Below are 24,117 nucleotides of genomic sequence, written 5' to 3' on the forward strand. Positions count from 1 at the left end.
TGGTTCAGGGAGGGAGCAGGCTAAGACAACTGCAGAGACACTGCCTTGGAGAAAGGCAGTCCAGCAGTCCCTCAACACCCTGTACATGTGAGGGAGCCTGGCTGGCTGCATGCAGTCAGCAACTCAACAAGTGAGTCATTGCTACACCTTCCCAAGTACAGTCACATCAAGGTGTTACTCCTCAAACACCTTTTACTCAAAGCAAGTTCATTCGGAATTACTGACAAACAAATCAGTTCTGATTCATTCACATAAACTTAACCATGGGAAAGGCTAACAGGGTGGCTGGGGTGTCTCTGATGTATGGGGACATTCCAGCTTGCCCTTCTTCCCTGTTTATTGCTAGCCAGCTGCTTTGGGAGTTTTTTGCTAATGAAAAAATCCTTTTAAAAAATCTGTCATGAAAAGTATCTGACCTGCCCCTACCAGCTACTGAGATGTTCCTGCTTGGCCTTGCACTACCCAATGCGTTACGCCTTTCCTCAGTCACAGTCACAGCCCAGCAAATTCCTTGGCCACTCCTTTCCTGCTACCACCTCCTCCCTGTTCTGCAGTGCCCAGAGCTGGGAAGCTCCTCAGACAGGGCAAGGTCCCAGCTGCACAAGTGCCCTGGCCTAAAGCAGCGGTCACGTAATGCCAGGTATTCACAGAACCTGTTCCGTGCCCTTGCTCCCTGTGTCCATACCTGCCCTGTCTGGTTACACTTCACTGCAGTTCAATCACTGCAGCAGTGCTGAGCTGCTCCAGCCACAGGCACCAGCAGGCACTCTGAGGGACAAGATGCCACAGGCCAGCCCGCTCCCAGGCAGCCCCGTGCACCTCACTGCAGCACATGCTGGTGGGGCAAAGTGGGCTGGTACTGCTGCCCCCTCTATTGTTACCATTACCTGCCTTACCTTATGAAGAACCATGGTCTGGAGCTCTGCCTGAGGAACAGCTCCTCAGCCTTGAGACAAAATCTAAGCAGACGATGACTGTGACAGCTGCTAAGCCCATATGAACGTGTTTGATCACGGCAGGAGAGCAGCTGGCAGTTCACCAAGGGCTGTCCCTCCACACACCAAGCTGGGCTCTCCCAAGGCCCCTCGCTGTTCCCAGGAGCTGCAGTGCAGGGACCAGCCTGGAGCCTGTGCCACCCTCACACCCCCAGCGCCAGGAGACACAAACCCCGTCCATGTGCAAGTCACCGCTTGTGCATCAGTCAGGATATCACTTTTATTAACTGGATTTTCCATTTCTGTCGCACACCATGAATGTTTGTACAATGAAAAAGCCAAACATTGCCAGAAGCAATAAGATCAGTTGATATTTCTGTACCCTCTTAACACGCATGGATTCTTTCTTGGTGAGAAATTTTTATACTTCTGTTCATTAATTCTGCTTATTTAGACTGCTACTCTTAAAATTCTGTGTCAAGATTGTCACATCTTAAATACAGATTAAGTTGCTAGAGGTACATTATTTTTTATATATTTTTATATACACACATACAGAAAAATACAAGACTAACTGTTTTTCCACAATATTTACTTTATACACTACTGTAACTATATGCAACTCTTAAAGACACGTTAAGGGGTACAAGAAACTGTTTACTTGCTCTAAATAGTTTGGTCCAATATTAGCTTAATGTAGTGGTTATTCTCGCCCTTCCTTTTACGTGACAACATAACACGACATACACCACATGCACAATCATTCACCTATCAACAGAGGGGGAGAGGACAGCACTCAGACTAACACATCTGTACACATCTGTACACCCAGAGGTCCAACCAGCCACACACAACTATAAGGCTATAATACAACTATGCAGCATAAATGGTCAACACTGCTGTTCTAAAGTGAGCACCATATATACAGTCGTATATAAAAACATTGGAAACAAAATACACCCGGGGTTAGTTAAAAGGTGCCATTCCAAGGCTGTACATATCAGGAAAGAGTATTTACAATACTTGGAAAAAAGCTGCAACAAATAAAGTTTATTGCCAATGCCCTTTATAAACTCGTCTCCTACGTGGATGTTACGCTCACTGTCTGTGAACCACACATCTCGTTTCTGGCCCTTGGTAAGATCCCTGCTCAAAAAATTCAAGCAATTATGTTCTATGGCTTCACCCACACGTCTATGCTTGTAGCTTTTAACTAAACTGCAACTAGAGATTGAAACTTAAAGAAGCACAACACTTCTCCTTTGCCTTGTTCCAGAAGCAGAGCCCCTGGCTCAGCTCACCAGGAAGGACACCCCATGCACGTCAGACTCTCTGAAGTCCTGCAGGAATCACAACAAGAGCTGTTGTGAGCTGTGGCCATCCTGACCCAGCCGCTCTTTGGTGCTCCGCTCCCTTCACAGCAGACACAAAACTATGTATTGACCATTCTGAAAGTGTTACAAGATGCTCAACAGTGTCAAACTCCTCTGGGACACCCAGGGTCTGCCCAGGGCGCTGCTACATAGTACCCCCAGTTTCACTAGAATTGCTTAGAAGACCCAGTGCACAGCATGAAAAAATAAAACATTCTTGCCCTTCCCAAAACTAGGAATCTGCAATATATTTTATTCTAGATAATAAAATTCCACAAAGTTAATTCATCTGGTCAAAAGTATCCTTTTGTACAGAAATACTCTAAATCAAGACCTTGCCATGGCAATGGGAAATCTGACAGGAACGCTCAGAGCTGTGAAAGAAACACTTTCCTACAGGCTGTTTTACATGGACTTTATGAAAAAGTGCATTTCTGAGGGAAAATAAGTGATGTTCACGTGGGGAACAGCAGTATTTTAAGTCCTAAAAAGAGTAGTAATAACAAAACTGTAAATGACAATTTCAATCTGAATCCAATTACCTAAAGGTTTTCCATCCCTTATTGCCTTCTGGAATCTCAGGGAAGGGAGGCGAGAACAGCAGAGAAGGTTCACAAGGTAGAAACCTAAAATACTAAGTGTCATGATATACTACTAACAAAAGTAATTAATACAAATACTTTCTTTTCAGTTAGCATGTAAAAACTCAGAAGTAGACTTAATAATTTACCTTTGTTATATTAAAAAAGATTGTCTGCTTGTAATATTAACATATTTCTATGGGAGAAAGCTGCCTTACAAATCTACTTGCCTCTTTTTTTTTTTTTTTTTTTAAAGAAAACTGCCTCTAGCAAAACAAGATCTTTTCGGTTTGATTTTTGAGCCGCAACTTCATCTATATCATAGCTTAAGACAAATAGGTGTGGGTTTAAAATCATATTTCAAGATCACTAATTTTCAGTGCATCTTTGCTTTGTACAAGCCTTGGAACATCTGAAAGCTCCCTGAAGAGTTTTCAGCATCAAAACATTATTGCTTTGGTTCTGTTTCAGACACATAGAAGTATGCCACATATCACATATTTTAGTTTTCACAGAAGGTCAGAACAAGAACTAACATTTCATAAGCAAACAAAAGCTTCTCTTTCTAGTTTAAGTGCAGAACATGAAACTTCTAAGTGCTTCATTTACATTAGGATCCAGATCTTTATTTTAATTTCATCCAGATCTTCCATAGTAAAATTATAAATGTAAAAATTACACAATAAAATATTCTGTTGTGTTGAAAAAGAAAAACATATCTGCTAGCAGCATGCAAAGACCATGCATCGTCATACCATCAAGCAAACACAAAATTAAAATATAATAAATAACTGCTTGAAGCCCACTTAAAAATCTTAAGACAACAAAAGGGGGTCCGTGACAAGGTGTTCACAGCTCTGACCAGGAAGAATGACTCTGTCCAGCGAATCGAGCTGTTCAAGTCAGGTCATTGTCAAATGACGTGACAGCAACTGGTTTGACTGGAGGTACACAGCAGCCCCTCCTTTGGGTTCCGCTGAATATTCACAGATATCTTTTCACAGAGAGGTAGTTGTAGCACATTGTTTTTCAAGTTCCTGTTCTTTAGCCGTTCCAATTCGTTTGTTGTGTCTGACATTTGGTCGGAAAAAAATTTTAGGCTGCCCAGTGATGAAGGCTGGTTTGCACTTCCGCCGGAGCTTATACACATTTTCCACGATGATTTCTCCTGTACTTTTACACTGGAAAAGGACAGATTGTTTTGAGGATCAATAATGTATTTCGTGCTGCCGTGAATCTGTGAACCTAGACAAAGGCTCATTAGCTTCAGGCTTTCAACCAGTTCCCCTGCACTTCGGGATGAGAGCTGCATGGAGTTTCCGGATCCAGCGCATCTCCGAGTGGAACCCGAGGTGGTGTTGGTGTTCCCCCCAGAGCCACCGGAGGGACTGCCCCCACCTTTGCTGTTATCGCCCGGGCTCGTTTTGTCCACCCCTCCGTTGCCGTTGCTGGGTTTGCTTTGCCCACCACCGTCCCCCTGGCTGCCCGGCGGCCCTTCGCTACTATCCCGCCTGTGCCAGGAGTAAGTGAACCCACTGTCCTTGTCCAGACGCCTCCTGCTCTCCGAGTCGTCATCGCTGGTTTCGGAGCTGCTGCAGCTGGAGCCCCGGCCCTGGCTTTTCCTCCGGTGGTAGCGTTTGTGCACGGTGCTGGGCGAGGCGATGTTCATCTTTAACCTGCTGAGCTTTGGGGGCAAGTTCTCGTCCATGTCAAACTCATCATCTGACTCGCCCTCCTCAAAGATCTGGTTGAGCACTGGTGCGCTCTTTCTCGAAGTAAGACGGTTTGTAACCGAAGGCTTACGACGCAGAACAACTTGAGTAGAAAGAGAAATAGGTTTTTTATCTTCCTCATCCTCCTCTTCATCCTCTTCGACTCTGAACAAGCACTTCCGGCCGCTGGTAGTGGGCTTTAAGCTCACCGATGGAACTGCTGAGAGTGCTGGCCCGGCCAGTTCAGGGATCTCTTCCTTCTTTGTGGAGTCCGCGAGGGCCTTGCTCCGGTGCCCGTTGAGAACGTTCTCAGCCGTGCGAGCCGGCGAGGACTGGGGAACAGTGGCGTGGGACAGAGGGGTTGCTGTAAGGTCATCCTCCAGATCCTGCGGCACGTCGATTTTTGTCGGCCACGACTGCCTGCATAGAAAATGGAAGATAAACAGGAAGTTTACATCACGGCAGGCATTGCAGAACTTACAAGGAAGTGTAAGATCTGCACCAGAGAAGCACAAGTACTGACACACAAATTGGGCTGCTGAGTGGCATGTCTGTAAACAACAGTACTGAGTGACTGAGCACAAGGAAGTGTTCTCTGAGAATGTGCATTCCTCTGGAAATGCTGCTGTTTGAAAGGAACCATCTAGACAAGAACACAGTTTAGAAATTATGTTGGTTACTGTCAAATCAAAATTTAAGATTTCAGTGCTCTCAGAAAATGAATTAAGCAATAAAAAATCCTGAAATAATTGTGTTTCAAAAAAATAATCTGAGATTGGTACAGAACCACCACTATACCTAGAGGAAGGTACAAGCCTATTCAAGCATAACTTAAGGAAGATTGTATTGCAAACTACTTCTAATCTGACGCTCCTGGAGTTTTCCCCCAATATTCTTAATATAAAAATTAGGTTAGAATTAACATGAGTGAGATTGAAAAGGTGAGTCAGATGAAACAGTCTCTCATTCTCACCAAGCTCTATTCTAGAAAGTTCCCTTAAACACATGCAAACTGAGATCATCATTTATTTGTCCTTAGCTGAGAATCTGGAATGATACAACTGCATGAATTGAGAACTCAAGCTGCTTAAGAATATGACACTTGAATAAACTGTAAATCCAAGTTGAAAATGTATGACTCTGTAATAGCATTAGCTCAAATCAAAAGGAAAGTAACATGAGTGTCCATCAGTTTTACAAGTGGGCAGCTGGTGTCTTATCTCCAGTATCTCAAGCTACTCTCTAATGATTTACATTTAACTTTAAATCCTAATATAGATTGTAATATTCCAGTAATGCACACAGAATAAACTTAAGAACAAAGACTGTCAGTCTTTACTCTCGCTGTTTTAAAAGCCTGATCCAAAAAACCAACATCTACAGACCAACATTTTAACACTGAACAATTCTTCAACTTCTTCACTAAGCATAGGCCGCACATTTCTTGGCTTTCATTTCAAAAAGGTTGCCAATCTCTTAAATTTACATAACAAAAATACTCTCACTACTGCATGAAAAGCTGTTGTTCACATATGGACAGCCTTTACAGGACATTCCCAACCATACATTGTGTATGCCCAAAGAAAGGGCTGCATGGCTTCATGGCCCAGTTTATAAGCAAGAGGAGGAGGACAGCAGAGAACATTTCACACCAAGTGTGACCCCAGGTACCTGCCTGACAGGCTGCATACAAAGACACAAGAATCACATCAGCTTCCTGCTCTCTGCCATGTCAGGAGGTCCAGCTGAAGGACGAGGGAAGGCTCAGACATCCCTTTGCTGTGGCAGGACTGCATTTGCTGAAGGCTGCACAGAAAAGGCCCCTGAAGTGTGAGATACTGGTCTAGGCCAGGTTGTCTCCTGACAACTCTCTCCCCAGCTGTGCAAACTTGGAGGAGAAGGCTGTACTAAAACCAGCAATAAACTCACCCAGCCTTGCTGCAGACTTTGCTTTGAAGCACTTGTGTGGCTTATGCTCAACCAGCAGTGCCAGAAACCTCCAAGCCAGGACCCTTCAACAGTGGGACCTGGCTGCCCACACTACTCCCCTAAGCCTGTGTGGTGCATTCCCTGTGTGGAGCCATGCAGGCTCCTGCCTGTCTCACTGGGAGCTGCTGGTGGCCCTCACCTGCCTCTCTCCAGTGGGGAGCTCTACCTGGAGGGAAGCAACAAAAGCAGCAGCTCTGAGCCAAGCTGCACAGACAGGAAGTGAAGCCTGGGCTGTGGTCTTCCTTGGTGTCATGCTGGCACCCTCCCTTAGGTCCCAGCTGTCTCCAGAAATGCTGGGAAACACTGGCCCAGTTTGCTGATGACTTGTGCTCTGCTGTGTGTTTTAAACACAATTGCCTGTAATTAACAAATAGGACTTAAACACGCTAGAAACATAACTACAAACATGACAGAAAATGAAGATCTCAATCTTACAGGAACTTGCCATGCTAAAAGAACAGACTGGTTTGTCAGCAAAAATAGGAAGAGTTCTGTAGTTGTCACAATAAAGAGCAAATATAGTACCTTACAGTACTGTAGTTGCCAGGCAATAAACCTCCTCACTACAGTATGTTTATCTCTCATAGCAGCCCATGTTTGCCTCCCTTCCCTTCTGCCTCTCCCTTTATTCCCAGTGGGCCTGAGGGGAGAGAGGGACAGAAAACAAGCTCCAGGTTGGAAGTAAGTTATTTTTTTTTAATATTTTGAGGTGTCAAAATCAAAGTAATGCACTACTGAGTTGTCTGTTCTATAAGGTCATTCTATAGAAACACTTGGAATTTAGAACCATCATGGAAGCAAAGAATAGCTACTGGGACCATAAGAGCAAGGGCTCCCAAGTTTGTGCAGATGTCTTTGTTATGAAAATTCATACTCCTAGGGCAGGCTACAGCTACTCCAACGTTACTAATTCATATAATAATTTAGATTCATTGAACTTTTTGTTCCAGTTTCGTATATAACTAGAGCTGCTCTTTACTGAAAGAGTGACACTGAGGGAAAAAACCCCAAACAATTCAAAAGCCAACTTTATAGTTTTACAATTTCCATTTGAAGGTGAACTCCAGGTCTTCCACTAGAGTAATTTGTTTTAAATGTAATACTTAGTATTAGGCACATTTGATACTTAGTATTAGGCACACTTTCTTTTTTCAAAGAAGCTGACATTGAAATGAGGGGATGATCCATCATGAGAGAACTGCTGAGCCAAAGTAACAGAGGTGAGCTCTCTAACACCAAGCTCCAGACCATTTCTGTCTGCAGACCCTTAGATGCCTGCAACAGTAACTCTTCTCAAGTACCTGCAACCACCTAAGATAAAATTTCCTACATTAGTGATCACTGAGTGATTCCTACATGAGTGAATGATGATTAGGTATACACAATACAAGGTGCAGTCCCACCTGGGGATGACAAAGACACTAAGACACTGAAAACACTGTAACATTCATGGAGCATCAACTCCTAATTCAGGGAGACAGAATGGCATTCAGAAGAGATGCCTCTAAAATCTCAAGCCTGAATCCAAGGTGACAACCATTGGAGACTTTAACCTATTTTCCCAAGTGTGTGTCCTTACTCTGCAACAAGTGTTCATTTTTTTTTACATTTAACTTGAGGTAGTAGTATCTTACTTTTATCAATTAGACCAAGGAAAACTATGACTTTGCACCAGAAGGACATCCCAGCATTTATTCCTATTAAATGATTTCACATATGACTTTGCCTGGAAGTTGCACAGAGAAGCTTTTGGAATGAACTAGTTATTTTGTCTTTTTCTCTAGGTCATACAGATAAACAACACTGAAGGTGTTACTGGAGTTAGCAGTGCTAAACATCAGCACAAACACTTAGTATTCTTTTCTCATTAATAAATTATCTACTAACAATTGCTATTATTGCTAGTAGCAATTACCAGTATTTTACCTCAATAGGCAACTTTTGGAAAGACTGGAGGTTACAAGATCAAAGTTAATGACAATGCCTCAGTACCTCCTCCACCTTCACTGGAACAATTGTCAAGATGGGCCAATGAATATTTTATCCAATACCAGCAGATCCCTAGTGATAGCTTAACACTTAACTCAGGAAAGAAAAACCACAATGTTTAAGAAAAATAACTGCTCAAAACTTGAATCCTCCAATACCTATGTGGAAGTGGAAACTATACTATTTGCCTTTTGGGTTGGGTGTTTTGGTTGGTTGGTTTTGGGGTTCTTTTTTTGGTTTGTTGGTTTTTTTAAAGCATATTCTGCTGTAACTGAGAACGTGGGATGCTTTGGTAACTGGCTGCAGAGCAAATGAACTGGCTGAACATAGCAATACCAACTAGATGCCAGAAGCCAAATTCTCTCTGTCACAAGCTGAAGCTTGGAAAAATCTCAGGAACCCTTACTATTAGGTTTTTTTAATTCATGTTTTTGTCAAACAAAACCAATCTATTGCAGTACGTTTAAGTAGATGATTCAAATGGTAAATTCAATAATTTTTATTAGACAACAGGCACAGCAACTGACATGAAAAAGAACATAACCTACAGGTCAAATTTAGAGGGATTTCTCCTTTATAACTAATTCCATATCAGCAGGTTTATGGATTATGCAACTAATTTTTCTCCAGGGATATTACATAACACAGTTTGTATGAGGAGCTGAAGGTCAATGAACAAGCCCTTTTCTAGGAGGTGTGAAAACTTGCCTCTTAGGTACAGGCTTCAAATTGCCTTGTCATTTCCTGAGAAGGGTAGGAATTGAAAATATTATGTGCAACTGATTTCTGAGCAGTTTCTGAAGTGTCTACAGCCCTTTGAAGACATTAAAATTTGCAATGAGTATTTTGCTGTTTTCAAGAAAGCAGTACTTGAGAAATTTAATATTCTCATTAAGACAATTTAAAAAACCAAACAAACAAAAAAACCCCCAAACCCCTCCCAGTCATTTAGATTCCTAAATTCTCACCTGAACTGGGCTTTGATGTTGCTGGGGCTTGCAGATCTGGTCTGAATTTCCTTCTCTTGTTTTTCTCGCAGGATCCTTTCAGCTAGTAAGAAGTAAGTAGCAGTGATGTGATTGTATTTGTTAGTCTCCAAAGCCCTGAGGAAAGTACAAAACATGAAATAACCCATCCATCAGTGGTTTCTAACAATTGGACATGCATCTTGCAGCTTGCTGTGCTTCCCAAGCAGGAAGAGTGCCTGAAAGCAGGACTACCCATTTCTGATCTTTTGACAAGCATGCCTTAATTTTATTAAAAATAAAGGGCCAACAAGTCCAGCAATTTCAGCTATAGTTGAAAGGAGACATACTTAGAATACCATCCATCAAAAGTAAGAAATTATTTTTTTATTTCACATTCTGTAAATGACAACTGTTTTTTATTTATTAATGTTCTGCACCAACGATGGGCTCTCCCACTGGCACATGCAACCACAAAGTACCAGTATTTGGTTATGCAACAAATGGAAGAAAACTTTAATTATTTTAGGGATGTCACATTGAGTTTATAGCAAAAATAAGTTCATAAACCAGTAAGCATCACTCAGACATTGTAACAGAATGGCTGCCCCTGTTACACAGCTAAAAGCTTAGGAAGTGAGACTGCTGCTTTCCCTTCCACATAAACAGTGTTTAACAGCTGAACACATTAAAAAAGGAAAAAAATATTTAAGACCTCTTTCAATTTGGGGAATATTTTAGAAATTTGGCTGTATTATTCTATTAGAAGCATCTATGTAGCTTTCTAGCAAGCTCCCTCAGTGACAGCGACCATTATGCATTACATAGATAAAGGGAATAATATTTTAAATTAACAAAGATTCAGGTACACTGGAAATATGCTAAGGGAAAAATGCTAGAATTTGTCCCCTTCAAATATGCATGAGAGATGAAGAACAAGCATAGATTCCAAAGCACTTAGGTTTACTCAAGACAGCTACTGCAGGAATCAACACACTGTTCCAACACATTTCTTGAAGTTATTCCTAAATTTGGTTATACTTAAGTACTTCTGATCCCACAATATCCTATCACAGAGCAAGACTGCAATACTTTGCTTATTAACTGAATGCCCTGATATTTAAACACCAAAGTGCCCAAGTTCTCAGGATGTTCTTGAATCAAAACCAAGAGGTGCACAAAACAAAGTGCATCCGTCTAGAACACTGCTGACTTACTCCACTATGGTGTCTCTGTCTGCGATGTCCCCAAGAACCATGCGCTGTATTATACTGTTGTGCTCCTCCTCAGACAGGTTTTTGTAGGATACAAGAGGAATATTATACTTGGTTGCAGGAGATGGATCAACTCCTTGGAGCCATGCATGGTTTTCAATCTCTTCCAAAGACGCCCTTCGCTTCGGGTCTCTCTGCAACATCCGTGTAATTAGACTGTGAATAAAAAATAAAGCTAAACAAAAATGCACACACGTGTTTAAAAAAGCAGCTGTTGTGAGAGCAACATTAGGAGGCATTTTCTGCTGTCAGGTCACACAGATCTTCAGTCCCACATTAAACAATGTGATGGGAAACTGTTTAGTCTCAAAGACATTACAAATACTGCTAAACTGAAACAGTTTATTAAAACTATAAACACCATAAACACTACAGTTTTCATTTACTGTACTTACATAATTAATCTGATTTTTCTCCTTTATTTGATTTTAGTAGGTTTTATAGGGCAATTACAGGTCACAGGTGGCCTATCAGCTAGTTGGTAAAGTAATAGAAATGTGATTTTTTTATTATTGCTGCTGTGAACAAGTATATGGAATGGCAAGATAAGCAGAAATATTTTATTCTGAAGTAACTATCAGAAATTTGAGTCTTCAGCATCCTTGAAAAAACTGTGATTTGTTCTACCCACATATAAAAAAAAAAAAAACTAAACAGACCAATGCTGTCTCTGGGATGATGTAGGGACAAATCTACTAATGAGTTGATACTGAGATTTTACAAATGCTGGGAAGAAAGTGCATGAATTCCCCAAGTAAACAGAGAAAGAAGACTTCATTAGCACAGCACATCTCTGTTCACTTACTATACATGGAAGATTCTTGGGGGAAGTATTTTTGGCTTTGCTCAACAAATATGGATATATGGTTTTGTTGCCAAGGTTACAAAGAAACTCTATTGCTCCAACATGTTCTCCAGTTCTCATACAGTGCTTTCTCTTCCACTGAATATGCTATATCATGCAACTTCTGACTGCAAGGCCACACACAAGGCACACAGTTAATCACAATTTTTAATGGGTTTTTTTTGTTTGCTTTTTTCCCCTGTGTGAGATGATGTATAGATTTAAGAAGTGGAGGTTAATCCAACCTTCTTAAAAATTCTATAGTAAAAAAAGTCACATTTCTTTTTATTAGCTGTGGTTTCTTTCCTTACCAAGAGGAAAGGCAGGGTGAGACATGGGACCCTTAAGTTTCTTTGCTTTTGTTAATATTATGACAGAAAGAGAACAAACTCCATATTTAATTTGACTTTTTTTTAAGCTACACCTGTAGTAAAATGTCACAAATGCAGTACATGTGCCTCCTGCTTGAAGCTTGTTTATGGATCTCAATCCACAAATGCTTTCACTCCAAGAAGGAAGTTTAAGCATTCCCAGAGTCTTTTCCCTTAGAAAACCTAACCTATAAAGGACCTGGGTAACTGGCTGTAAATTGTTCATGCTTTGTACAGAGAAAGCAGATCTGGACATGTAAGCAAATCATTGTTAGCAAGTATATTAAGCAAAAGGCTGCAAAAGGTAAGGTTCCTGGCCTCACCATGCAGCATCTCAAGAGACTGATTCGATACAATTCACTGATAAGAGCTCCCTCTTAAACCTCTTCCTGTATTGTACTTTAAACCTCTTCCTGTATGTGAAGCTCTTCAAGCTCAGAGCAGCTTTTCCATGTTACTGGAGGGTGCTAATGACAAGACAAGAACACCAGCACAGAATTACAGAGTCATTAAGGTTGGAAAAGACTACTGAGAGCATCAGGTCCAGCCACTAAAATAGCACCACCATGTCACCACTAAACCATCTCAAGTGCCAAATTTACACTTATTTTGAATCATCATCACCTCCAGGCACAGTGATTCTACCACTTCCCTGGGCAGCCTGTTCTAAGGCTTGACAAGAAATTTTTCCTAATATCCAATCTTAACTTTGAGGTCATTTCCTCATCCTATTGCTTATTACCTGGGTGAAGAGACTGACCCCACCTGGCTACAATCTCTTTTCAGGTGGTTGTAGAGAGCAGTAAAGTGTCCCCAAGCCTCCTCTTCTCCAGGCTAAACAACCCCAGCTCCCTCAGCTGCTCCCCAGCTTCACTGCCCTTCTCTGGACACAATTCATGACCTCAATGTCTTTCTTAAGAGCTCAAAAGCTGAACACAGGGCTCAGAATGTGCCCTCACCAGGGCTGAGCACAGGGAATCACTGTCCTGGTCCTGCTGGCCACAGTGCTGCTGATGCAGGCCAAGATGCTGCTCACCATGTTATGCATCACACTCCTGGACTGCACAGATGACAGGTAAGGAAAGGAATGGTCATCATGACCACAGCTGTAACTTCATTCTTTGGTAAGTAACAGAATTCTAGATGCTGCTCTAGTTTTTTTGACTGAATCAAATGTATTTTCTAAGCATTTATAAAGGCATCTGGTTCTCTGTATTGAAAATTAAAAGATAATCTACTGCAGATTCAAGAACCCCAACAAACATTATAAAATAGTCTAAATGATGCAACCGGGACATATATTTAAAGGCCTGAAGGTCATTAACCAATAGGGAAGCATGGGAAATACTGGAACATATCAATAAAAAGGCTCCAGTGAACACTGCAGAAAAACACATCAAAAGGAATTGTGACTCCTAAATGGATATGGTATTTCCAGACCAAATATTTTTCTCCCTTGACAGCCTAGGATGTTAATTTGGAGTTGCAATTTCAGTAGGAGATGAGCAAATCTTGCTGTGTGACAGGTTTTGGTAACTTGTTGTTTGGACAGAAATTGATAAGCAGCAGTACATTCCTAACTCTTGTGACAGAATAATCTCAACACCACCTGGTAATTTGTCCACGCAAAGCGTTGGCCAAAGCCAAGCAGTAGTGAGTAATTTTTTCAATTCTTTATAAAATGCATGACAACTGAGAGACATAAAAGGAAGAGTATCAAGGAACATTCTATACCTTGATAATATAGTATGGGGAAGTCCCAAAAGTAATGCAAATCCACTTCTGTGATGCTTCCAAGTTGTTTAATACTCTACTTACTCTTTACATTCTCTGGACACGTGAGGTGGCACCGTATATTTGCAGTCCATTATCATAGTCAGAGTTTCACTGTCATTTGCTTCTTGGAATGGTGGTTGTCCACAGACTAACATGAACAGGATGACCCCCAAACTCCATATATCTGCAAATATAAAGTACATATTTAAAAAACCCAAACTGTTCAGGATACAGACATAATTACCATCCAACCCATGAAATATTCTTAAAATGCATACTGGGGTGATTATTGCACTCTTCATTATGAGCATTACTTATGGAAATTACAATTCCACTGAGTACAAAATACAGTAGTTCCATTGCTTGACAGCTTTTACAGTTTTTGAAGGGGAAAAATCCCAAAATTCATTACTTCAAGGACGCATAACAGTTTGAGATGCATTAACACTTTTGACAGCAGTGTTAGATAAAGCTGAAAATAATCTGGTCACTTAGAAGGCAAGAATTCCTTACCCTTTTGATAACAAGTAGGCACAGGTTATTCAAGAGATTTGAATTCAAAGCACATTCCTTTCTCAAGGACTTGCATAAACTGTTCTCTGTATTGTTTACATGGTTCTCAGAATCACAGAATCACTGGGTTGGAAGAGACCTTCAAGATCATCAAGTCCAACCCATGCCCTGACACCTCAACTAAACCATGGCACAGAGTGCCACATCCAGTCTTTTCTTAAACACATCCAGGGATGGTGACTCCACCACCTCCCCTGGCAGACCATTCCAGTATTTTATCACTCTTTCTTCAGTAAAAAACTTTTTCCAAACATCCAACTTAATTAAATTTCCCTTGGCGCAGCTTAAGGCTGTGTCCTCTCGTTCTGTCAGTTGCTGCCTGGAGAAAGAGACCGACCCCCACCTACACTCAATGAGGTAAGAAATTACAAAGAAAGTCACTTATTTCAATAAGACTGATTTTGCTATGTTTTTCCTTCGGTGATGTTGTGTTGCTTTAAAACTTGGCACTTCCAACAGTAACTAAATTAGTTTATGTAAAACCAGCTTCTTATACCAATGATACTACAAAGTGTGCAGTAGTGGGTTTGGATGCTGAGGTTTTTTAAAAAATATCCAAACATAACAATTAACATCTATTTCTACTACACTCTGGGACTCTTCTTATTTCATTCTAATTCCTGTTTGTGTAAAATAAACATTTAACAACTCTCTTGCTCCCCAGTGGAATGGCATACCAAAAGATGAAAAAGAAGCACTTTGGCACATTGAAGCCCTGTAGTTGGTTTCTGCTTAGTGTAATAGCTAATATTTAGTTCAAATTCTTATTAAGAGCCTGCCTAAGAAAAAATATTTAATGAGTGTCACTGCATTCAATAAAGGACACATAAATATTAAGAAATGCATCATATAGCAGAAAAATAAATAACTTTCTCCAATATATGGTTAATAAAATCTTCATGATCCTAAACTTCAGCTACAACTCCATGCTCTGGGAATTTCAGCAGCAATTTTGGGTCTTAAACCCTTAACACATTACAGATCTGTACCTAGGAAAACCAAACAGCTGAGAAATGACTGGGCAGGCGCCTCCCAAGGAAGAGGGGAGAGCAGCCAGCAGTGATCTGGGACACAGAGCACACCAGCTTTTTCCTGGAAAGACTTGCAAGAGGGATCCACATAAACTACCTACTCAACTGCATCTTGTCCATTCAAAATACTCAACGTGCATTTCATGCTGAAGGATGGCTACAATTTTATTTAACAAAGTAAATCACACAGATTCATCCCTAGAACATTTACTCATTTTCCTAGTTATGACCTATTCTTCTTATGGTTTAGCTGACAGGGGAATAAGAACACTACATGGTAATTTTCTTTAGAGCTCTAATTTGTTCTAAGTGTATACTATTAAACTCAGACAATTATTGGATTTCTGCTATGCTCACTAGAGCCTCAATCCTGTAGGTACTCAGCATTTTAAGGCTGGTACACCATATCATGCATACCTGCAAATTCAGCATGACCATCACCATGTTTACAGATTCAGTAAGTATTTTAGTACTTGGATAACTTGAGGCTAGAAAGGCGATGTTTAGGAATGCAGGACTTTAAAAGCCCTCACAAGACAGGGAGGCAATTTCACCTAAAAGGTTCACATTTAATTTTGTGAAGTTAATTGTTGTCTTTCTGCTTGTTTAGTTTCCACGCAGCCAAAAAGTTTTGGTGTATTATCTACCTCCCATCACACAACAGATTACATGAGGTTTTTACAAGCACAAAAGACAGGTGAATTTATGCATTTCTGTGACCAGTCATCTTTTTTAATTTTGCCTAAGATCTATGCTTTGATTTGTACTATCCTAGTATTCTGCTCAATACTTCCCCACAAAAGAATAGAATGTTTCATGTGTTCTTTCACCATGAAGTATTTTACAAGAGTCCCCACAGTATTCATTATTACAAACTACATTTGCTATAATAAAGCAATACATACTGGCTAAATGTAAGCCAAGAGAAAAAAAAATGCTGGGGAGGGGAGCAATCTAATTAAACTGTAAGAAATCAAGCTTAAAAACAGTAAGACAGTCCTGAAAAAAGGACAGCAACCAAAAACGAGAATTAAAGTTCCATGAAATTACCATATACAGAAAACTCTACCAGACCTTGAAGTTTCAACTGCACTGAGCAGATGCTGAATCTACAGTTAAGTATTTTCCATTACAAGGCAGCCTCCTAATTTATTTTTTATTTTACACACATGGCTTCTTCTCTGGGCTATGCATACACTTTGCTATATTTCAATTTGAAAGGATATGTGTAATAACAGGTGCTGTTTTAGTTTTCCAAAAGTTATTTAGATAAACATGTATGCACACTTACTTCATAAAAATAAAAAGCCCTTTTTAGAAGCAAAACCCAACTGATTGTCTAAATGCAAACAAAAACTCCCAAACCGCTATTGCTTGCCATTATGCAATGTCCTTTAAACATCAACCTTTATGTTTTCACAAATAAAACAGTAATTACTGATTAGCCAGCACATAACAGAGAATTTTGTGTATTTTTTCTTTCACTAGTTACTATATTTTGTAGTCTGTACCCATAGGTCTTTCCAGATAAGAAGAGCTGCAAAAACTAAAATGAGATCATTTTAACACAGCTGTATGAAAATAGAATATAAACTCTGGTTAATAATGAAATATACATCATGCACTGAACTGCTACTGTGTTTCACTATATCACTAATTCTGTTTAATGCAAAAAATATACACTAAAAGGGCATAATGTGTATGCAGAAAAAGTTTTTTAGAAACTAAAAACAGTGCTAAATACCATTTAACCGTGGCACATTATGTAGATATTCTTAGCCTCTCAGTGAAGAGCACAAGAGCAGCAACAACTACACTTTACCTCACTCTTATAAACTCCAAGCAAAGTTTGCTATTATACTTTTCTGACAAATGTGTATTTTGTTATCCTGCCAGCATAGCAGATGTTTATTCTGATGTGAGCAAGAAGTAACACTGGACAGAAACAATTACATGGCTTTTATTCTCAGCCTATTTTTACAGCTGCAGCTGTAAAAAGATCAACTTCACTGCACCTACAGCCAAGGTGACTAAAATGACTCAGCTTGCAGTGTCATGGACAAAGCTGAGCAGCCTCAGCAAAACTTAAAAGCCTACTAATAACCAGGAAGCAAGAAAAGAGTATGCCTGAGAAATCTAATCCACATGTAACACTGAAAATTTACTGGGAGGCTTAGTGCAGACCCTGTTATGTCACACGACAGATGTCATCTTAGCAACACCTTCACAAGCCCTGCAATACCATATTATAGCAAGCCTCTCATCTCTGGAAGCAGAGCCATTTGGATGTTGCAGGTGTACTAAGAGAACACATTCAAGAGTTCTGTCCTGCCCCCTCACAGGCAAACTCTCCAAACAAGGGGTTGATTCTTTGTCCCTTTTCTGTGCCACAGCTTAACCAGACCACATCAATTGTTTGCAACTCCTCATGCAACTAAAGCCAACCAACCAGATGACTGATGCAATGCCACCTTTAATGAGGCTCTTGTTAATACAGCTGCACATTTTTCAGTCAAATTCAAAAATTTGAAAATATACTGCAAAAACACTTAAATGTATAGCTCTGTTCTCTAAATATATATTTTTTGTTCACTCATTTAATGTAATAATCACAGTTAATTTTGGAGAATTCTTCTACTCCAGAATAGTGTAATCTAGCTGAAAGATGCAAGATCTTTAAGTAGGGTTGTCTTAGAGAAGTTAGTAAAGGATAATCAGAGGTTACTTTATTATATTTACCAAATTTTATTATTTCCCTAAGCAATACACAAAGCCATGCACAACAGTGTTCATTACCAGAACTTTGTCCTGTCATACTCAGTGCCAGTGCCAGTTCTAGATTTGAGACCCTTGATTGAAGGAACACAAGGAAGAGAAGGGTTACAGAGACCACCCTTAAAGTGCAGATTCAGACAATAATTTTTCACAATTTCAAGTTATTTTTCTACTCTTAGTAACTAGCAATTAGCAGATGAAGGCTTTATGGAAACTGCTTATTTCTGTCTTTCAAAGGTCATCTAATGTGTGCTCTTTAGAAAACTGATGGAAAAGCAGGAATTAGGCCCAACATGCTGCATGCATTTAGCATTCTTAATCATCTGCAAAACTTCAAGTTGTTATAGTAAAGGAAGGCACAGTTCTATTCTGAAGTAGTCAAAAATTAAGGTCTCTCAAAAGTCCTGTGAAGATCTCAAGATATAATTTAGCCTTTAAATTGGTTAACTTGAAATTGTCATTGCTATGACAAAGACTAAAATAAGAATAAAAGCAGTAGTAACTAGCTGCAGTAGAGAATATATTTTTTTTGTTTTCCAAGTCATTAAATAATCAGAAAAGGACCATGAACCATGACAACCAGGGCTGTGTATATGCAACTTCCTTGCATAATATGAAGTCACTGCCATAGAAACCAAGTTACAACATTAGCCATCTGTGCTACGCCTGTCTTGAACACGGGGTGGTCAAACATCTGTCACGTTCAAGTTTGCACACTGCACAAAGGTTATCCATATCCATCTGCTTCACCATTTCATTGGTCACTTACTGCTTTCTGAAGTTTGTGATTTACTCCTAAAATAAGTACTTAGGACTTCAGCAAGTTACAACTTAAGTGATACCTTCATATTCCCTCAATTTCCTACTGTTCCTCAGTCAGACATCTGTCACACTTTATATATGCTATATGAACTTGTGATTTTAAGCAATGAAAAATCCATATTCATTTTGGAATAGACATATTTGCATTTACATACATAATGTAAATTGAGTCTACGTACTGAAGTTGTTTATTTCAGACCTTGATGGGCAAAGGGTTGATTTTTTCCCTCCTAACTTAAATTTAGAACTGCTTAACAGTTTACAGTGTATATTGCTCATCTGATAAGATGTATGTTTCTACATAAAGTCTCTTTCTTCAAACGTGACTTGTAATATTGAGTAAATTTAGCCAAGTTTTACAAATTTCTCTTCACATGATTTACTGTAACAGTTGAACATTATAGTTATTTTCTACTAGGAGCCACTTAAGCTAAAAGGAAACAAACCCACTTTTATGGAGATGACAGAGGTGTTTACATGTTTATTTTGTCAACAAACAGACTGTGGATAAAAGAAGGGTGGAAATGGACCCCAATTTCCAGGATTATGGGCAGTCACTCTAACCACTGTGTTAAGGCACTGAAGAATGTTCCCCCTGCTGCTGCTACCTCTTCAGAGCACATTTCATGAAGAAAGCCCAATCCATAGAGACCTGCTGAATGCAAGCCTTAGAAGAGATTCAACACACCAGCACTTCAATACCTAGTTCTTGCATGCAAAGCTAAATAGGAAAAACATCTATGTAAGATCATCAGTATCTCTGCACTCTGGGCATGTTCAGGGCTGGGGAACAACTGAGACGTGCAGTCTGCTCTTTGAGCTCAAGACACAAAAACCCCGATGTGAACTACTTCATGTGGATTGGAGGGTGGAATTGTGATGGGCTCAGGAGCAGGTACAGGCTGGCAGCTCACAAGGATAAGTACCAAGCATGCTTGTTACAAGCTGGAATTCAAGAACCTGTTCACAGAATAGGCTGAGGGAAGCTGAATGAATACTCAAAGTATAGCACAGCTTCACAGAACTGTCTGAAGAACCAAAACACAATTTAAGAGTAAAAATTCAAATGACAAGTGAAACACTGCAGAAAATGAGACTTCTACTAAAAATAGTGATAAAACATTATATACAACAGTACAAAAGATAAAAGCTGGTATCATACCAGTGAATCATTTCAATGGTGCTTGTTGATATATTTGGGCTTCTAAAAGAGAGTACGAGAAGTATTTCCACTCCTGTATAAGCTAAAAATCTTTAAAAGCTGCATCCCTTGCATAAAGTCAGTAGTGAGAAGGTAGAGAATAATTGTGAAAAAAGAATTCAGCATTACTATATATCACAAGTATTTTTACACTGGCATGTGCAAAGACTACCGAAAAAAATGGAATATGCTGAAACTGGACCAGTAAAATTTCAAGTGTAAGAGTAAAGAACAAGGATTACTTTTTCAGAGAAACTCAGTTTTTAGCTGATTTAACTATTCATTCATGCTTTAATTTTTAATGAAAAAGGCTTTGAATAAACTTGTATATTGACCTCTCCAGTTCTTAGAGAGGCTACCATCTGTTAACCCAACTTTTTTTGTCTTTCTATAATGGCATTTATTTTTCCCTTGCTGAAGGCTGAGGAAGAAACCATCCACAATCAAGGCTAACATTTTTTTAATTAACATTCAGAATGGGGGTTTTCTTTGTTTTATAGCAATAAAAATCCCGTCTATATTACTATTAGTACACATAGCAGACAAGAGAATGAAGGGAAATCTTTTCCTTTCCTGTCCCTCCAAAAAAAGAGCATAAATAGCAAATGGCATTTAGCAAATTATTTCCCTAATTAGCTTATCTGTCTGATGAAACAGTCTGTTCTAAGTTATTTCCCTTGACTAAGACACAATCATCAGTAACTAAGTCTTATCTTCAGAAGTGATTCCTGTTCTCATTCAGTCTGGCAGCCAGTACTCATTCTCTGGAAGCCCCAACATAAGGAGGACATGGAGCTGCTGCAGGGAGAAAGCCATGAAGATGATTCCAGAGAAAGCCATGAAAATGATAGGAGGGCTGGAGCACCTCTCCTGTGGAGACAGCCTGAGAGAGCTGGGGTGGTTTAACCTGGAAAAGAGAAGGTCCTGGAGAGACAAAAGAGCTGGAGAGGGACTTTCCACATGGGCATGGAGTGACAGGACAAAGGCTGATGACAGCTTTAAACAGAGAGGGCAAGTTTACATTGGATATTTGGAAGAAATTCTTCACTGTCAAGGTGGTGAGGCACAGGCTGTCCAGAGAAGTTATGGATGCTCCATTTGCTGTCAGTGCTCAAGGCCAGGCTGGATGGGGCTCTGAGCAACCTGCTCTGGTGAGAGGTTCCCTGCCCAGAGCAGAGGGTTGGGAATACATGGTCTTTAAGGTTCCTTCCAACTCAAACCATTCTATGATTTCATGATTTTTCCCTGAAGTCCATAGCATGGGTTTTGCTGGTTGAGTAAAACCACTAAAATAAAAACAATTGGGTTTTTTTAGTTACTAATACATCTCAAGTTTCAGTATTTTAACAGAAAAAACCACCACTGAAAGGTCTTACTGAACACATGCCTTCCTTTATTCCAAAATAGCCTGTTTTACTCCAAATCATCAGTTCTGCATTTAAAAATATATTCTATCTCCTTTGATATATGTTGGTCAGCCACAAAAAGTTACTGAATCTATATTAAAAAAACAAACTAAACCAACATTTTCTGCATGAATTCCACTACTACTCCTCCAGAAAATAATTAGCCAGAATAAAACCCAATAATAATTAGTTAAAAATAAAAGGAAGTTTTCTTCTTTATAAAATATGTTTTCAAAATCATTGGACATATCAAAGTCTACACAGCACATACAGCTATTGCACATGTTTCACTGCAATGACTTTGTTATTTTTTTGGTATATAAAGATAATTTTCTTCTGGTATATTAAAAATTCTTCATGATTTTGGATGAACTATCTTTTCTTACACATTTTAGCTGTATAATGCATAATTTGTACTTTATTTAGAAAAAATTAACATCTGAATACAGCTTTACACATGAATGCAAAACTTGGGCATCTGGTTTATAACTAGGTAGTACACCACTGATTTTGGTCCCACCAGATCTGTGTTGCCAAATTAGTCAGCCACAGGCTGGAAATAATTAATCTGAGTACATGTTTGAAAGACAGATGAAATTAAGCTTCCTGGCTGTGGAGATGTATTCATCATAACGAAACCTTGCTGCACAACAGCAGCTTGAAATACTATGAAAACAGTTCTCCCATGAACACAGCAACATGACTGTATCTCTGTATTTAAATTACAGTTTAGCTGATATAGCAGTAACATAAATTGATAAATGGATAAATTATTCTTTGATAAATGGATAAATTATTCTTTGTTTCACCCAGCAGTTTACTGGTGAATGAATGGAAACTTCTGCATAAAGTAATCCAGAACAGAACATAAATTATACTTGATAAATATTAGCTTGCTCAGATTTACTGAGAAGTTATCAGGATCACAGATTCCCATTGTTCACTGCAGCCTATCATATCAAAGCTTCACTTCCCAATGCAAGGCTCCAATACTTGCCTCAATTTTAAGCATTAAAAATAGTTTCTGGTCAGTACAGTAATTAGATTGATGGGAAAAAAAAAAGAACCACAGGATGGCAAATTGCATGAAAACTGAACTCCCATTTCATTAAAAATAAACTTCACTGTTTGCATGCAATTTGCTGCAGAACATAAATACTTTGTTATCCTCAAGACTCTGACTTTCTAAAAGTGTTCTACAACCAATTCATTCTGTTTGCCCCTTCTAAAAAGTATAAAAAGTTAATTTCTGATTTGACTCAGTTTTTTCAGCAGCATGAGATACACAGCAAAGCAAAGTGAAGCAGAAAAGCTTGGCCACTAACACCAGTACACTAGAGAATACAGCAGAACAAAATACACCTAATACTCACATCAGTTCCTTCTGTTTTGCTTCAAAAAACATTTGAAGCCAAGAACTAGAGTGTACAATTCTCCTAAAAATAGACTGGCAATGATGATGAATTTCAGTCAAAAGAGTTTCTCTTACACAGAAGGTGGAAAGTAAATGAGCCAGGCAGAGCTGGTATTACCTAAACTTCCTAACTCAAGAGACAGGTCCTACCCCTCTCCCCCAGAACTCTTCTCCAAGCTCCAGATTCCTTCCCTTCCCTTCCAGTGCAGTACCTCTTCCACTCCATCCTAAGGGAACAAGCAGCTCTGCTAACCTGGCAGAAGTTTAAGCTTGCAGAGAACAGCTTTTCTGTCAGTTTTCTGTCACGTTAGCTGATAAGTCAGTTCATCAAAGGGCCAGCCATACAGCAGAGACAGGAGAAGGGGTAGCTCTGCACTGATGCAAGCAAAACAGAAGGGGAGGCACACCTTATACTGGAAGCAGCCAAGTATCACAACACTTTCAGTGCCCTTCCAGCCTCAAGATCATTCCATACTGTATCTAAGTATAAATGATCTGAAGTGCTGAAATGTAACAACGACAAGGGAGATTTTCTAAACCAAACAAGCAGAGAAATGCTTCTAATTGCTGAGAACTTGGCTATAATCTGATTTTGAGCATACTCAAACTCCAAAATGCTGCCAGGTATGCTCAGTTATTCAATATTGTTTATGATCTGCAAGTATCTTACAACCTTCTTTTATAATACCAGTCAGTCAAATCTTATATTCAGTAGTTTTTTAGTGCAAAAGGTTACTATATATAGCCACAGGTTGACATTAGTCATTCAGTTTGAGAATAAAGTGTTATACACACCCAGGAACATCCAAACCAGCTCCACACAGGCCAGACAGGGTCTCTGGGGCTGGCTGGCAATGCTCAAGCACCCTGTGAACATGGCTGAAGCTTGGAAACACTAAGCACACTCCAGCAACACTATACTAAAGTAAAAAGCCCTTGCAAATGCTTGATGCAAAAAGGAAAGAAAATAATTTGGGTTCATTCCAACAGACACAAAGTGGGTCTAAAGGCAGTGTATCACCATCTCAGGAAAGCAGAGTGTCTGTATAACAAGGCCCCTGTTTCCTTCTGCAATCAAAAACACAT

At 39.6% G+C, this 24,117-nt stretch overlaps 1 protein-coding gene across 1 annotated transcript in view; it reads right to left on the minus strand.

The window, feature by feature from the left end:
• Positions 1-1,190: 1,190 nt before the first annotated feature.
• Positions 1,191-24,117, minus strand: part of SNRK (SNF related kinase) — a 39,803-nt gene continuing 16,876 nt past the window's right edge. The window contains exons 4-7 of the mRNA XM_054274303.1: positions 13,852-13,993; positions 10,762-10,974; positions 9,548-9,682; positions 1,191-5,021 (exon numbers count right to left, since the gene is read on the minus strand). Of these exons, the coding sequence (XP_054130278.1) occupies positions 3,803-5,021; positions 9,548-9,682; positions 10,762-10,974; positions 13,852-13,993 (1,709 nt within the window). The 3' untranslated portion in view covers positions 1,191-3,802. The remainder of the gene's footprint in view (positions 5,022-9,547; positions 9,683-10,761; positions 10,975-13,851; positions 13,994-24,117) is intronic.

This window comes from Melozone crissalis, unplaced genomic scaffold (assembly GCF_028551555.1).
Source record: "Melozone crissalis strain CALT ecotype California unplaced genomic scaffold, PUWL_Pcris_2 ptg000016l_1, whole genome shotgun sequence".
In the NCBI taxonomy this organism is placed as follows: Eukaryota; Metazoa; Chordata; class Aves; order Passeriformes; family Passerellidae; genus Melozone; species Melozone crissalis.